Genomic DNA, 18128 nt, shown 5'->3' on the forward strand with positions numbered 1-18128 from the left:
AATTGATTCAAGATGGATAAAGGACTTAAATTTAAGGCATTAAACAATAAAAATCCTCCAAGAAGGCATAGGAAAAACACTGGAAGATATTGGCCTGGGGAAAGACTTCATGAAGAAGACTGCCATGGCAATTGCAACATCAACAAAAATAAACAAATGGGACTTCATTAAACTGAAAAGCTTCTGTACAGCTAAGGAGACAATTACCAAAGCAAAGAGACAACCTACACAATGGGAAAGCATATTTGCATATTTTCAATCAGACAAAAGCTTGATAACTAGGATCTATAGAGAACTCAAATGAATCCACATGAAAAAAGCCAACAATCCCTTATATCAATGGGCAAGAGACATGAATAGAACTTTCTCTAAAGATGACAGACGAATGGCTAACAAACACATGAAAAAATGTTCATCATCTCTATATATTAGAGAAATGCAAATCAAAACAACCCTGAGATATCATCTAACCCCAGTGAGAATGGCCCACATCACAAAATCTCAAAACTGCAGATGCTGGCGTGGATGTGGAGAGAAGGGAACACTTTTACACTGCTGGTGGGACTGCAAACTAGTACAACCTTTCTGGAAGGACGTATGGAGAAACCTCAAAGCACTCAAGCTAGACCTCCCATTTGATCCTGCAATCCCATTACTGGGCATCTACCCAGAAGGAAAGAAATCCTTTTATCATAAGGACACTTGTACTAGACTGTTTATTGCAGCTCAATTTACAATCGCCAAAATGTGGAAAGAGCCTAAATGCCCACCAACCCAGGAATGGATTAACAAGCTGTGGTATATGTATACCATGGAATACTATTCAGCCATTAAAAAAAATGGAGACTTTACATCCTTCGTATTAACCTGGATGGACGTGGAAGACATTATTCTTAGTAAAGCATCACAAGAATGGAGAAGCATGAATCCTATGTACTCAATTTTGATATGAGGACAATTAATGACAATTATGTTTATGGGGGGGGGAAACAGAAAGAGGGAAGGAGGGAGGTGGGTGGGGCCTTGGTGTGTGTTACACTTTATGGGGGCAAGACATGATTGCAAGAGGGACTTTACCTAACAATTGCAATCAGTGTAACCTGGCTTATTGTACCCTCAATGAATCCCCCAACAATAAAAAAAAAAAAAAATTAGTTTATATAGTAAAAGTTAATTCTATTTCAAAAGTCTGAGCTCTTTTTTGTTTTTTTTTTTTTGAGACAGAGTCTCAAGCTGTCACCCTGGATAGAGTGCTGTGGCATCACAGCTCAGAGCAACCTTCAACTCCTGGGCTTAAGTGATTCTCTTGCCTCAGCCTCCCAAGTAGCTGGGACTACAGGTGCCCACCTCAATGCCCAGCTATTTTGGGGGGGGTTGTAGTTATCATCATTGTTGTTTGGTGGGCCCGGGCTAGATTCGATCCTGCCAGCTCCAGTGTATGTGGCTGGTGCCTTAGCTGCTTGAATTATAGGCACCAAGCCGGTCTGAGCTCTTTTATCTAAATCCAGCTGATAGAAAATAGATACGGAATTTCTCTCAGTCCCAATGTAAGAAGCAGGAACATTGGGGAGCAAATTTCCTGCTTAAAATGAAAGATTTGGGAGTATTCCTCATTGGGGCATAGATTACCATTTGCCAGACCTAAAGGAAATGTAGTCCTCAAACTGGCATCCAGTGACGTGAAAATAGAAAGGAGAAGGATCAAAAAGGAATATAGGAAAAATGCTATTCTGTCTTGATTCACAACCCAAGATTAAATAGTCTGATTTTATAAACTGTCTCCCCAGTACACCACAAACCAAGTAAAACTTTAAGGATAAAAGACCTACTACTTCTAAGAATCTTTTATCATTTTGTCTCGGTTGTCTATTGCTGCATAACAAATTATCCCAAGATTTACCATTGTCATACAACAATTTCATTATATTACATCTCATAATTTTGTGGGTATAAAAGTTGAACGAATCTGAACTAAGGACTCTACCGCTCCATGTGGTACTGAGTGAGATCCATGGATTGTGAAACTGGTGGGTGGAATAGTCTGGGTTCTGAAAGGTCCAAGACCTCCCACTCAAATCCTGGTACCTTCGTGGAAGAATTTTTTTTTTTTTTTTTTGAGACAGTCTCACTCTGTTGCTCCAGTCTAGAGTTTCCTGGCATCACAGCTCACAGCAACCTCAAACTCACGGGCTTGAGCAATATTTTTGCCTCAGCCTCCTGAGTAGCTGGGACTATAGGGACCCACCACAATGCCTGGCTAGTTTTTCTATTTTTAGTAGAAATGAATTTAGCTCAACTCCCATGCTCAAGGAATCCACCAGCCTTGGCCTCCCAGAGTGCTGGATTACAGGCATGAGCCATTGTGCCTGGTCCCTTCGTGGGGAATCTTAAAGGATGCCTTTAGCTGCAACTGTTGAACAGAACACCAACATGTGACCTTTGTAGCATGGCAATTGCAAGATATTTGAATTTTTTACCTGACAACCCTGGGTTCCCAGAAAGTTTTTCAAGAAAAAGAAAGTAGAAGTTGCCAGTTTCTTAAGGCTTGGTCCTAGAGATAGGCACAACATTGTTTCTGCTGTCATCTATTGGTCAAAACAGTCATTGAACCCACTACAATGTCAAGTGAGATGACAGAGATCGTCACCTTGGGATGGGAGAAATGTCAAGGAATTTGAGATCATTTTTAACCCACCGCAGTCCAATTAACTTTCAGCAGTTCTTGCCTATAGATGATATTTTTCAATATTTTTGTTCGAAGCCCCATAAGAAAAACTTTATTTTCCCCTCTAATCACAGATCAGTACCCTTACAGCTGTGTCACATTTGACCTCACATTATGGCTACCATATACATCTTTCACTGCTTCCAAGGTTCATATTAAGATATTTTTACATTTATGCCCAAGTTGTTTATACACCAATATGAATGAATATTTTAGGCAGAAATTTCATAATACCTATAGCTGACCTTGTTCTGTTCTTCTTGGTTTCTGACTTTAAATACTTACAGAATCCTCGCACTTCCATGGGCAGGTTGAATGGGCTGCCATTTGCAACATCTCAGCATGCAACAGCATTTTTCTCATTATTATTAAGCCACAAAGTTTGCCTATGCAGGGACTATATCAACCAAACTTGCCATTTCACAGAACCAAAACCTGAGATTCATGGAACTCATTGATATCATGCAAATAATTTATAAGCAAGAATTATTACAACATCGAGGCTCATGGAGCTTCTTCCATTGTACTGACAGCATTAGTATTTTGTGTTGGTATTTTTTTCAAAAGGACTTTTATGAAGAAACTAAGAAGAAACTATGAAAAAAATTCCAAATTAACCAAATTCAGGACACTAAACCATAGAAGCTATTGAATTTCCTATAAGCACACAGCATCCCTGTTGTTGACATCTCAAGCACCATTAAATCCACTGGATCATATGGCCCAAGTGCAGAGAAGCCTGCACAGCAGTTTGGACCTTTGGCAAAGCCTTCTCTTGTTCTAGGCATCACTGAAAGCTAGCGATTTTTCTAAATTACACAGTGCATTGGCTGGAGTAACTCTCCTAAATGGGGAATATGTTGCCTTCAGAATCCAAAGAAGTCCACTAATCATTATGACTATTTTTTATTTGTACAAGAGAACAGATGAAGCAAATTATCCTTTGTCTTAGAAGGAATATTTCTCAACATGCCCAAACCACTAGACCCTGAGAAATTTTAGTGGCAGGAGGCTTTTGAGTTTTTTTGTTTGTTTGTTTTGTCATTTGTTTTCTTTTTTTTAATAAGCCCTTGAATTTTTGTCATGCTTATTTACCATCTCCTGACATACAAATGTCTTACCAGTAATTCTAGGGTAGTGGCTACTTCTTGCTCACTAGATCCAATCAGTATAATATCAGTATAATGTAATGGACAACTACTATATCTTATGGAAGAGAAAGACAATCAAATCTCTGTGAACAAAATTATGACATATGGCTAAAGAGTCGACAGACCCCTGAGGTAGGACCATGAGGGTATATTGCTGGCCTTGCTAGCTGAAAGCAAACTGCTTCAAGTGGTCTTTATTGATAGTATGGAGAAAAAAAGCTTTTGCACATCAATACCTCCATACTAAGAATCAGAAGATGTTTTAATTTTCTCAAGCAATTAAACCATGTCTGGTATAGCACTTACAATTGGAGTCACCATCTAGTTAGCTTATAATAATCCATTGTCATTCTTAAAGATCCATCTGTCTTCCTCATAGGCCCAAAGATCCATCTGTCTTCTGCATAGGCCCAATAGATGTAAATCACCATCTCTGCATCTCTTAACTGTTTGAATGGGGATACTAATCTCTACAATCCCTTCAGCAATGTGGCATTGCTTTGGGTATACTATTTTCCTAGGTAGAAGTAATTCTACTGGGCCTTTGCCACCATAATAGCCCTCATTCCATAGGTCAGGGCATCAATGTGGGCATTTTGTCAGCTGCTGAGTATGTTTATGCCAATTTTGCATTCTGGAACAGGGAAAAAAATAAACAAACATAGGATGGACTCAGGGACCGATGAGATCCACTGCAAGATAGACCTGAACTCCACTGATAGATAGCCTGATCTCCATAGGTCTCAATTTTGAACTGCAACATTAAATGCAAAGGATCTGATTGGTGGGCCCACACTAATAAATTTTGCCTGATCTAACTTTATATTTCTTCCACTATTACTTCACACCCTTAGTATCCATTTCACATGTGTTCCCCACATCCCTGCTTATATAAATTAGACAACTCAAGTAGTTCTTTTGGAGTATAGCATACCAACTCATGAATTACACTTTGTACTTCACCTGTGGGAGTATGATTGGTTTTGAGTCTAGTTATATAGGTCTAAAAGCAAACAAGAATGGTGAGGGTGAGTCCTGAGGAGACTCATGATTATCTTTCATGGTAACTGCCTCAATGGAGGCCATCAAAATTTCTTCAAGAAATGCAGTTAAACTCCACATGTGGCAGTGCCTGCCTCTCAGGTGGAGAAGCTTCTACTCCCATCAACAAAGGAGATCAGTAGAAATTAGAGGTTCAATGCCCCTGGCTGTATCAGAGTCTTCCCACACATCAACTTTCAGGATCCCATTCCTTCCCAATCAACATCCTCGCTTTATTTATTTATTTATTTATTTATTTATTTATTTATTTATTTATTTTGAGACAGAGTCTCAAGCTGTCGCCCTGGGTAGAGTGCCGTAGCATCACAGCTCACAGCAAGCTCCAACTCCTGGGCTCAAGTGATTCTCCTGCCTCTACCACCCAAGTAGCTAGGATTATAGGCACCTGCCACAATGCCTGGCTGTTTCTCGGTTGCAGCTGTCAGTGTTGTTTAGCCGGGCCTGGGCTGGATTTGAACCTGCCAGCTCAGGTATATGCAGCTGGCACATTAGCTGCTTGAACCAACATCCTCACTTTAATAGTCCATATGTTACAAAGGCTGGGAGTTCAATTTGCATTGTAATTCAGTAACATCAACTGTTGATTCTTGGTTGGATTCTCAGCAATGTCAGCTCTGTGGCTGTAAGAGGGTCTTCATCAGGGCACACATTAAAGCTTTCTGGTCATTTATGCAGCACTTGAGCTAGAAATTCAAATGCCTGAATTCAGTCTTTTCTTTCCTCATTTTATCTAGTGACATTTGAAGCAATTATCCCATCTCATTATAAGTGTTATTTTGCTAAAAATTTTCAAAAGCATCTTCTACACAGTTTATTAAGTCCTTATTTCTTATAAGTGATTGAGTGTCTTTGTGTACCTCCATTGCTAGATCATGGCATGGACTATTAAGGAACATTAATATCTATAAACCTGATCAGCTTAGAGAGCTAATTTCAGAGTTATTAAAATTCTGTTCCTCTAGAACCACTCTCACTGCCAACATTTGTATTTGTTATAGTTTTCCGGAGAAACAGAACCCATATTGCGTATATGTGTGTGTGTATGTATATATATATATAGAGAGAGAGAGAGAGACATAGATTTATTATAAGGAATTGCCTCACGCAATTGCAGAGGATGACAAGTTCCAAGATCTATAATCAGCAAGCGAGAGACCCAGGAGGGTCAATGGAATAGTTTCAGTATGAGTCTGAAGGCCTGAAAATCAGCAGAGCCAATAGTGTGGTTTCATTTCAAATACTGGCAGGCTTGAGACCCAGGAAGAGCTGATGTTTTGGTTTGCTTTTGAAAGCAGGAAGAAATTAATGTCCCGGGTCAAGCTAATAAGGCAGGAGAAAACTCACCCTCACTCTCAGGTTTGTCAATTTTTTTTGTTCTATTCAGGCTTTCAGCTGAATGAATGCTCCCATCCACATTAGGAAGGGCAATCAGTTTTTTCTGTGTGTTTTTATTTTTATTTTTATTTTTTTTTGAGAGAGATTCACTTTGTCACCCTTGGCAGAGTGCTGTGGCGTCACAGCTCACAACAACCTCAAACTCATGGGCTTAAGCGATTCTCTTGCCTCAGCCTGTAAGTAGCTGTGTCTACAGGCACCCACCACAATGACCGGCTAACAATGTTGTTGTTGTCATTGTTATTTAGCAGGCCTGGGCTAGGTTTGAACCCACCCGCCCTGGTGCATGTGGCTGGTGCCCTAACCACTGAGCTACAGGCACCTACCCAGGGCAATCAGTTTAACTCAATCTACTGATTCAAATGTTAATATCATTCAAAACAGCCACATAGGCAAAAGCCAAATAATATTTGACCATCTCTCTGGACATCTAGGAAAGTTGGTACATAAAATTAACCATCACAGGTCGTAAAGCTGTTTGCTGCATTTAGGATCTGAGCAGATACACCACGTATTTGCCTCTTAATGACTGCATCTAGACTTATCATAGTTTCTTCCTTGGAATAATTTTAGGCCTTTTTACATTATAATAGAAGCCATACTACTAATAATAAACAGTTCATTTTATTACAGCAGAGTCTATTGGTTTTATGTTCAAATCAAAAAACAGTCAATAGTGCTATCTTCTGAGTACTATATGTAGGAGGTACATGGCAAGACGCTGGTTTGCCTGAATAGCCATTTACATTACTTGAAGGCACCATCTCCTGTTTTTCATATTTGCTCACTTTTGGCTTGTCATTTTTTTTTTTTTAGAAGCCACAGCAGGGCCTTTTTTTTGTTTTGTTTTTTGTAGAGACAGAGTCTCACTTTATGGCCCTCGGTAGAGTGCTGTGGCCTCACACAGCTCACAGCAACCTCCAACTCCTGGGCTTAAGCGATTCTCTTGCCTCAGCCTCCTGAGTAGCTGGGACTACAGGCGCCCGCCACAACGCCCGGCTATTTTTTGGTTGCAGTTTGGCCGGGGCCGGGCTTGAACCCGCCACCCTCGGTATATGGGGCCGGCGCCTTACCGACTGAGCCACAGGCGCCGCCCATGGCTTGTCATTTTTTATGAATCTTCTCTGAATTTGGAATTGGTTTCTTCAGGAAGTGGTTTTCTTCAAAGCATTTGCATTTTCTGTTCCCTTACTTCCCAATCTAATAAAATATTATTTTTAATGCTACTATGAATATCTTCTCATACTTCAAGGCCTTCCGGGTGCCTAGAGGCTGAGGCAGGAGGATCACTTGAGCCTAGGAGTTTAAGGTTGCAGTGAGCTATGATGGCAACATGTGGGGCAACACGATAAGACTCTGCCTAAAAAAAAAAAGACTTTTAGGGTTACTCAAAATTGTGTTTCCAAGCCCCGTGTATACAGGGATTCCACTCAGTTATTAGTTTATTAAATATGAAATGTCTGATTTCAAATCAAAAGATTAACTAATTTATTATAGAAGCAGTACAATGAATCATAGTAATGAGCCTTCACACCGTTTTGCCATCTTAGTGGTAGCTTGCGTATGCCAGCAGCAAAGAAGCCTGGAGAATGAGTGGTAATGGAATTGCAAAAGGCATTTTTTAGAGCTTGTTGAGAATTGAATATTTTTCCTTGCAAGAAGTCACAGAGAGATAAAATATTACAATCATAAACTTAAAACAAGACACTATTAGAAATAAATGTTCAGAAACAATCTTATAAATTTTTTTTTTTTTTTTTTTTTTGTAGAGACAGGGTTTCACTTTACTGCCCTGGGTAGAGTGCCGTGGCATCACACAGTTCACAGCAACCTCCAACTCCTGGGCTTAAGCGATTCTCCTGCCTCAACCTCCCGAGCAGCTGGGACTACAGGCGCCCGCCACAACGCCCGGCTATTTTTTGGTTGCAGTTTGGCCGGGGCCGGGTTTGAACCCGCCACTCTCGGTATGTGGGGCCGGCGCCCTGCTCACTGAGCCACAGGCGCCGCCCCACAATCTTATAAATTAAAAGCAATATAAAATTAGTGGAGAGTAGGTTATGAAAGCAGTAATATAAAATAATATATATTACATTTATTTTTCTAGAGGTCTCTCTTCCCAGTCCTCTTTCCTCTTCCTCTGATCTGAACTTATTTTTTTGTAAGTCCAATACAACAGTCACCCTAAGATGTCTCTTTGCTTTACTGCTTTTGAGGCAGTATTTATATATAAATACAATGAAAAATAATATACGATGGGATCTCACCTAATGTGCACAATGCAAGGGTACATTTCAAAATAACTAAGAGTATATTATAAACGTCTTAGCATAAAAAATATGCAAATGAGGTGGTTATATAAATCAGTTTGATTTAAGCATTCCACACTGTATATCAAGCATTCCACACTGTATTGTACCCCATAAATGTATACTTATGATTTAACAAAATTACATTAAGAAAAGAAAAATAATATAAAGCCACATTATATATTAAGGAACAAGAGTGAGAAAAAAACCACACTTCTTAATACAACTCTAGATTCTGAAAGACAAAATAGTGCAGTGTGATTTATATTTATGGAATAATGTCTTCAAAATTATCAGAAAAAATTATTTTCAACCTGTAAACCCAAACATTCAATTTATCATGAGAGAACAATGAAGTTATTTTCTTTTTTCTCTGCAGAGACGGAGTCTCACTTTATGGCCCTCAGTAGAGTGCCGTGGCCTCACACAGCTCACAGCACCTCCAACTCCTGGGCTTAAGCGATTCTCTTACCTCAGCCTCCCGAGCAGCTGGGACTACAGGCGCCTGCCACAACGCCCGGCTATTTTTTGGTTGCAGTTCGGCCAGGTCCGGGTTTGAACTCGCCACCCTCGGTATATGGGGCCGGCGCCTTACCGACTGAGCCACAGGCACCGCCCCAATGAAGTTATTTTCAATCATGCAAGATTTAAAAAATATCACTTCCATGCCTTCTTCCTTAGGAAGCTGTTGGAGGATGTGGTTAAGCCAAGCAATGGATTAGCAAGGCATTGGATATAGGGTGAAAGGAATCATCTAGTCAGAAAAGCAGCAAAACAAAGGATATCCCAGGATAACCACTGTATTGAACTAGAGAAAAACAAGTTCAGATTTTACCAGGAGAAAAGAAGGCTGGTAAAGGTCTCCTGGAAAATAAAAAAAATTGATAGCTTGAAATACATAAGCCCTAGGGAAGATTATTTGTAGGTATTTGCAAATCCCTTCATGCATTTGGAGAAAAGTACAACACAAAGCAGAGGAAAAAGAGATAAAAATTATTAACTTAGGAAAGACTGAAAAATTGCATAAGAGGGGAAGTAATCACAACACATTATTTGGTTCAATGATAACGTCATTTACGTGGCCATAAAAATAGAAACATTGTATACTAATGTTAACTACATAAAAATTTTATAGTGAGGAAGTATGGGATGATGATGAAAAGAACAAAATCTTCATTTTAAGCATCATGTATAAAACTGGTAAATAAAAAATGGCAAATAAGCTTATTGTTTATTAACATAAAGTAAGTTTCAGAAGAACAGCTCAGAGTTTAAAATAGTTGATTTTGATCAGGAGGTGGAATGGAACAGAGAAGGGTGAAAGTGAGGCAGGGATTATTGATTATAAATCATGTTGTATTACCTGATTTTTAAAACTACGTGCACATATTGTTTTGACAAAAATAACAAATTTAAAAATACAGAAGGAAATAAAATACCAAAATATGGTGAATATGATTTTAAAACATCAAATGTTATTTTCTAAAAGTAGCATGACATTGATACGCTGTATCAGTGGTTCTCAACCTGTGGGTCGTGACCCCTCTGGGGGGGTCTCCTGCACATCAGATATTTGCATTACGATTCATAACAGTAGCAAAATTATAGTTATGAAGTAGCAATGAAAATAATTTTGTGGTTGGGGGTCACCACAATATGCCGAACTGTATTAAAGGGTCACAGCCATTAGGAAGGTTGAGAACCACTGCTGTCTATATAGTTTTAAGAATACAATGAAGTCAATCTGGTACTTACAGCATTAGCCTCATTGTTATCACCAGTTAACATACACAAAAGTCAGTTAACAGACATTTAATATTCACCTAGTAAGTTTAATTGCCCAACAACAGTGCCAGAATATTTTATTTTAAAAGGTTATTTCTATAGAAACGTAGAACCCAGAGTCATGGGCATGTATGAAGTGGTGAAGATACTAGATGTAGCATTCTGGCAATATTTGAAGACTAAATTACACAAATCTGATTCATTTTGTGGGTACCCCTAAAAAAAATGATACAAAAGAGAGATACAACTAGTTGAAAAATAAAACTCAATTAGTAAAATTCTGTTGCATCTTTTGAAATTATTAATTTATCATTGACTCACAAAATAATAAAATGTGCTTCCAAAAACTTCTGAAACAATTGTTTTTTTGAAATTTATTTCTAAAAGTCACAGAGACAAAACTTTAGAAGCTACACATTTATACTAAGGATACATGCATGAGCAAAAAAAAAAAAGCGTGGGGATACAAAAATGAACATAGTAAAATTTTAATTAATACAGTATTCAGATACAAGTAGAAGACCACTAGATAAGAATTTTATCTCAGAAATCTATGATAGTATGGATTGAGATAAACCAAGGTTGAAGATAGCCACTTCACTATTCACATTTTAATCAGTGCTGATCAGAAGCTGTTTATTTTAGGCTAAGATTTCCAGTGACATTATAGAACGAATCTTCTATGTCATAAATCAAATTAACATGTTTTAAGGTGATCTGTCTTCATTTAATGGCAATTGGGGCAAGTCAAACCATGAAAAGCCCTTACAAAAACTAAGCACCAAATAATGAATTGTTTGTGGCTATTGTTTGGGCCACCTTAAATTTTATTTTGCTTACATATGCTTCCATTAACATTCATGCGCAAATTCTTTCAGGCAAGTTTTAACAAGGAATTTTCAGCCTGGAGATCTTGTCAACTGTACTTATAGTTTTCAAGCAATTAATACTTTCAGAACAATCACAAACTGATACTTAAGTGGTTAAAATTTTAAGATGCAGAAAATTTTCTCTGAAGTTTTCTGGTCCCTAAAAATTCAGCAGGACCAAATGTATTACTGGAAGTAGCTTTTTTTTTTGAAAAAAGTCTTAAAGGTGGTAATGGATAAAACAACTATATAGGCTCTCATACACAATCTTTCTAAATTTTCACCCTGTAAGAAATGATTACAATGTCCTTCAGGCTTGCTATATGCCCCATATTCAAAAAGAAAGCCAACAAAGAATTCAACATCTCAACAAGCTACGGACTATTTACTGAAAGCATATTGTGAAATTCTGGAAGACTTACTACCATACTGAGAAAATACTATAAACAGGTAAGTATGTGTTGAAGAAGGCAGTTTATAAATGAAACATTACAAACCTTATGATTATGATACAACTTATAAAACAGAAAGAAGTTGCTATTTTTCCAATAATATAGCATCACACTAACACTATATAGTTAAAATTGAAAGCTTCTGTACACATGTTCAATACACCTCCAAAGCAGCATATGCCTCTTAGACATTCTCATTTGCTATCTAACATATGCCAATCATGGTTTCAGGGATTTGTACCAACCAGTTTGAGCAAACTAAAACAATCATTCTGCCTTATTTAACTATGAGACAAAGTTAACCAGTTTAAGGGAACTAAAGTTTCATAATCAGTAAAGAAACATTAATATCAAATACCCACAACAGAATGGAAAATGCTTCTAAGGACATGATATAATTCTAACAGAATGGACTATGCCCCTAGATACAGTGAATGTGGGGATAATTGGGAGCCTGAAAAAAATACATCAAGATACATGTGACCTAAATGATTACCAAATCAGTAATAACTACTAGAAAATTAAATATGAATTACTGATGTTTTTTTAATGCAACATCATCCAGTTTACTGCTTAGGACTATTCAAAGCTGTTCTGCCACTATATTTTGCTACCAGTGCAAATTAATATCCAAATAGGGATCAATCTGAATCACATGGAATTTCAAAAACAGAATGATTGTATATTTAAATTACTGTATTCTGAAAATAGGGCTGTAAAACTCAATTATCTTCTTAGACTTTCTACCATCCTAGATAATTCAAATTCAACATGGTTGCCTGCAAATACTTTTGTAGAGGAAGTAAAAGCAAAACATTTTGGTTATGTTTTGCTGCTGGTCTCCTCATATGTGTATGTCATCAACAAGAGCACTGCTCTAGGCATTTATTGTTCTACTTTAATATAACTGAACATGAGAAAAATTGACGGTTCAAATTTTAACAAGTGATTTTTTTTTTTGGTGGCAGGCTTATTTTTCAATCAAAATAAAAAAATCAAAGGGTCAGTTTGACAACATGAATTAGGAACTTAAGTCTAAACAAAGTTAAGACACGTAAAGTTGTTTCTGAAAAATACAAAATCTAACTTTTTCTCATTCACTTTGGCTTTTTCTTTTAAATGAAAATTTGTAGTAAAATTCAAAGATAACTCTGTCTAAGTCACATATGGCATCACGTGTCAGTGCTCTATAATAGAAATATCTCTTATAAATATTTTTAACTTGAATTTCAAACAATTTAAAATTTTTTTAAATTAAAGCTCTAGTCCAAGTTTTCAGCTGTTATGTTTTTTAAAAAATATAATTTGGGGCTCTAATAGAGAGGACTTAGCTGAGTTAAACTACTTTGATCCCCGTAAAGGACAGCAAGGTTCAGGTAAGAAATCATTTCCTGAACTCCGCTGACCTTTAACAAAATTATTTCCTCACCCAGTTATGCAGGATACTGCCAGATATTCACTACAAAAATTCTGTCAGAATTTCTAGACAATTGTTTATCATCTATGTTTAAAAACTTTGTACTACCAGAGGCAAAGCAGATAAAAGTGAAAGTAAACTGGTTTCTAGTCTACTCTATTTACCTAAATAAACTCTTATAAAATCATAAGGAAAAATTAATGTATAGAAAGTAATTTGCCAAAAGTCATTACTAATTCTCTATGAAAAGAGAAAACTCAACCATAAATTTTCTACTTGTTTAAAAAGAAATGCCAATTTTCAAGTCTTTTAACAGTAACACATAAAAAAAGTTTGCAAACTCAAGATGATATTTAAATTCAACACTATGGTTCAAAAATCTGAGTTCCTAGTAAGAGACTAAAATCTTGTCACTGCAAAATTCTCTATGGCTCTTGGCACTGACATTAAATGAAAGATTTTAGTCTTTTGGTCACTTGAAACTGCTATAAATACAATAAGCCTTTAAAAAGGGGGACAAAGTGAAAACCTGAAGTATAGTTAAGGTTAACTGCATAATATACAAGTAAAACATAGTTTGAAATAAAGTCATTTCTGCTAGGAATCTGAATTTGAAGATATAAGAACAGTTTCCCACTGCCCCTTCCTTTTTGAAGAGAATCTTCTGATCAGGAATAATTTCTCTAAGTTACTGTGAGTGGTGTTGCCTGGCAGCAGCTTCAATTTCCTAGGCTAGTCTTCGAGAAATTAAGCAATCTCACAAGGAATAATCATACATGGCAACAGGGTAAAAAAGCAGGGCAGTTCTTCCATGCACAAACATTTCAGGAGAAAAACCATCAATTTTAAAGATAACCATCAGGTTTCAAGCATCCTAGCACAATCTAAACCTAACTTTTGCTTTATACCATTGGTGACTAAAATTAACAATAAGTTTTGCAGTGAAGATTTTTTTTTTTTGCCTGCAACTATATACACATTGCAAAACTATTCTGCATCACATGATTTTAAATGAAATAAATATAAAAATGAACCACACAATCAACACGTAACTTTAATACTCCACATTATTTATCTTGATCACAATGGTGGTAACCTCCTTGTCAACAATCTTGTGAGTTGAGGAGCTGATTTTCATTCTCATATCCATCAGGAAGATAGGCTCTCCGCAGCTGGTCTGATTTAGGTATGGAGCCTCCATTCTTCACATGGCGAGACAGGAAAGCACGGACTGCTGGGTGATCAGCCTTCTCAAGTGGGATGTTGGCTTCCAGACACATTTTCACAAAGTCCTGGATAACACTGACTTTCTCTGTTTGTGCAGTACTGTTGCACTGAAGAGAGGCAGTTAGGGGCCTCTGTTTCTTTCTCACATTCTGCTCTTCAAATTCTGCCTTCCTCTTGGTATGAGTCTTTGACTTGAGATGGTCACTAATGGCAGACTTGCGAACATGATTCAGAACCACATTGCAAGAAGTGCAGAAGAGTTTTCCTCCATCTTCATGAAGCTCACCTCCAAACTCAGAGACTCTATCCAGGGGAGTCACATACAATGCAGTCTTAGAACGGTTTCTAGCAGGTGGTGCTGTTACCACAAATCGTTCCATTCTGACTTTGAGTAAGATTCTTTTAAGAGGAAAAAAAGATACATGTTAAATCAACAGCTCATTCTGCAAGTAATTAACAATAAAAACAGGTTATAAGCACTCTAGGATATAAATACTTCAAAAAACTTAATTCAAATGTGTAGACCTGTGTCCAGTAAGTTTTAACTTATCCAAAATATATAAGGAAAAACAATACTAGGGCAAGTTACTAATTACGACTAGGTACATTCCTTGATTTTTATGAAAATTCAAATAAATTAAAGTTATGAAGAAAGAATTCAAACTATCCCAGATGTAATTATCTTTTAGGAAAACCTAGTAACGGGTTAACATTTATAGTGTTAATTACATTAATCTTATCCACTTCAAGTACATATTCAAGTTTAAAAGAGCTTTTTTCCTGTCACAATTTTGGGGCAACTGATTTTTAGGAACACAACTGTAGAGAGTTTATTCAAACAGGTGGGCCTGAACTGGCCTAATTCTATATGAAGATGGACATAACTTCCAAGATTGTTCTGAGGAGTAAAAGAATAAGTAAAAACTAAAGAAAGAACACAGACCAAATGCCATTAACAGCAACAATAACATTAAATTTTTAGACCAAAATATAGTTAAAGTATATTTCTCTTAAGTTTTCCGTAGGATGGTAAGCTATGCACAGTGCTGTTTCTCAATAAAGTGCCTTTTTCATTAAAGATTAATAATTACATTGTTAATATTTGTTTCACTTACAGTAATTTAGAACAGAATCAAGAACATAATGTCTAGTATATGACAGAAGCTCAATCAAAACTTGAGCAAGGGCCGGGTGTGGTGGCTCACGCCTGTAGTCCCAGCGCTGTGGGAGGCCGAGGGTGGATTGTCTGAGCTCAGAGGTTCAAGACCAGTATGAGCAGCAGTGAGCCAGAGGAAAACCCCATCTCTACTAACAACATCAAAAACAGCCAGCACCGCAGGAGAAAGAAGAAAATCAACAAAAAAGGAGTACTTCAAACAAAGAAGAATGAACAAGCACACTGAAATTAAAAAAAAAAAAAAAAAAAAAAACTTGAGCAAGGAGAAGGAAAAAAATAAGCATCTTTACTAAGTGTCCAAATATTTCAGAAGCAGCTTAATAATTTCTCAATTTATGTTAATAACAAGCTTTTAAGATGACTGGAACTTTACCAGCAGCCTTGAGATAATGAACATATTTCAGTAGGTGACAAAAGGTCTTTCAGTCTTAATTGTTCCCTGGGGCTGTGGCTTTGGGGTAAGCTCTTGTAATTAAAATGTGAGAAATGAAAAGTAATTCCATAGAATTCAAGCTGGAATTCTGTTCTATATATGTATGTTAGCAAAAGATTGGTAAGTGTACTCTGAAGGACTATGCTTCATGTAATCAGAAACAATGGAGTATTCCATTAATCCATAAGAGAGAATAACTACAGAGCATGAAATCTCCTTTGAAAGAATTTTTAAATTGTCAATGTGATTAAGACTCATGAATCCAACCCAGAAAATGTAACATTTCACAGAAATTCTGCAAAGTATAATGAAGCCTAGGTTTTATTTTATTTTTTTTTCATTAAAAAATTTTTTTTTTTTTTTTAGTGAATAGCTCTCATTTGCCAAATACAGTGTCAGGCTTTAGGTTTGCAATGGCAGAGAAAACAGATACTACTTAGTGAATTACTATTACACATATTTGTACTTTAAGTTAGTGGTATGTGTTCCACACTCTCATAACATAATCAGTCCCTATGATAAATGCTTCTAACCTACTTATAGAAAACATTAAATATTTGGACCTACTAATGCCTAATCTCACTTTCTAAAAGTCTTCTATCGTTGAATATTTGGATTTTAAATTTTAAAACAATAAGTACACAATTCTTTCTAGCATAAAATGCTCAATCTACTCGTGTTAATTTGAAAGGCGTGCTTTCCAATGTCTGGCAACTTTCAAAAACTGTTTGCGTTACTGCAGAGGCAAATATCTACCCAGTAGAGGATGCTCGAGTTTACATTCCTGAAGAACAAAAGTGTTTTCAATAAGAGATAGGGATATTTTAAACAAACGAGAAAGTTAACAAGAGTAGGAGTTAGCCAACAAAAGAGAAGCAGCAAGACATCTACCAGATTAAAATAAAACTCAGAAGTTTTCAAGTTTAAACGTTTACCGGATTAGTTTCCAGTTTTTTCGTCTTGATATTTAGTAGTGAAAGGTCTCCAGTGCAAAACCAGAGATGCATCAAATCCTGGCACTTTCTGTTTGTTCAAACCGGAGATGCCTTCGAATCAGTTTTTCAACAAGTGGTGGTGGGTAAATAGTTTCTGGGCTTGCACCCTATTTTCCCTGCCGTACTGGGAAGTCATGCCTTCACTGTAAAACGCGGAAAACAAATGGAAAGAAAAAATGGGGGAGGGGGAAAGAAAAAAGGGCGGATGAAAAGACGAACAAGCACGTCAACAACAGCCACCACGCAGGTGACTCTAAAATCGCTCTTGAAGTAACTCCACACCACAAACCCGATCTCAACGTTAACCCAATACTTCCCTTCCAGTTCCTTCTTGGTTGTCGGCCCCGCTTTGCACCTCCTCGCGCTCCCCAGGCCCCGGGGTTCGGCGAGGGTGGGAGAGAGGCCCAGCGCGGGACGTTCCTGGCGTCTAGACTCCCTCCTCCCGCGCTAAACCTAGCACGGCGGCCGCCCACCGCTCTAACCCCGCTAGCCGAGCAGGGCCGAAACCCAGCTGCCAGCAGTGGGCCCAGGAACTCAACAGCCGAGTTGGCGGCAGTCTCAGGGGAGGAGGCGGCAGAAGCCTGGTGAAGGCGGCCGCTGTCAGGCTTCCCGTCTCCTCCCTCTTCCTCCCCCAGACAACAGCACCCCAGCCCCGCCCCCGAGTCCCGCTTCGGGACGGAAGGCCCCGGGCCCAGAGTCCTCAGCAACGGCCGGGCCCACCCTTGGCCTCCCTAGCTCCTCGGTACCGTAGGATCGAGGCTGCCGTTAAGGGAAGCAGATGAGAACCGGTCGGAAAGGAAAAGAGGAAGAAAAGGAAAAGCAAGAGGACGAGTGAGGAGGAGAACTCGTCGCTGCCGCCGCCGCCGCCGTTACCCGATCGAGCCCCGCGGCGGCCGCTGTGTCCCCCGCCGCGCCCCGTCCTCCTGCACCGCCTGTGGTAGATTCCGTAGGCGGTCCCCAGCAACCGCCGAGCAGCATTGACCAACAGACCGCTGATCTATCAAACAGACGGCTGAGTTGACCAATAACAATGGAAGGGCGGGCATAATAATAATAGGCGGCCAGAGTTATCCAATCAAAATTGTGGGCGTGGGTGGGCGGAGCCGGAAATAGAGGCCAGCAGAGAGGCCCCTG

General features: G+C 38.3%; 1 protein-coding gene and 1 long non-coding RNA gene across 3 annotated transcripts; both read right to left on the reverse strand.

Moving 5' to 3' along the window:
* Positions 1-11653: 11653 nt before the first annotated feature.
* On the reverse strand, positions 11654-14769 carry LOC128567307 (CGG triplet repeat-binding protein 1). Its single transcript, XM_053564474.1, has one exon. The coding sequence runs from the start codon at positions 14767-14769 to the stop codon at positions 14266-14268; it is 504 nt and encodes a 167-aa protein (XP_053420449.1). The 3' UTR covers positions 11654-14265.
* LOC128567308 (uncharacterized) lies at positions 14192-18099 on the reverse strand. Of its 2 annotated transcripts, none has more exons than XR_008374864.1 (3): positions 17868-18099; positions 16935-17137; positions 14192-14788 (listed from the first exon to the last, which is right to left on the reverse strand). It is a non-coding gene; the product is annotated as an uncharacterized LOC128567308 (long non-coding RNA). The 2 variants fall into 2 exon arrangements; XR_008374865.1 differs by lacking the exon at positions 17868-18099 and adding an exon at positions 17741-17829.
* Between the last annotated feature and the right edge of the window lie 29 nt (positions 18100-18128).

This window comes from Nycticebus coucang, chromosome 16 (genome assembly GCF_027406575.1).
Source record: "Nycticebus coucang isolate mNycCou1 chromosome 16, mNycCou1.pri, whole genome shotgun sequence".
Taxonomy (NCBI): domain Eukaryota; kingdom Metazoa; phylum Chordata; class Mammalia; order Primates; family Lorisidae; genus Nycticebus; species Nycticebus coucang.

Coding starts and splice junctions, on each gene's coding strand:
- LOC128567307 (XM_053564474.1), bottom strand. CDS start 14,769: ATGGAACGATTTGTGGTAACAGCACCACCTGCTAGAAACCGTTCTAAG.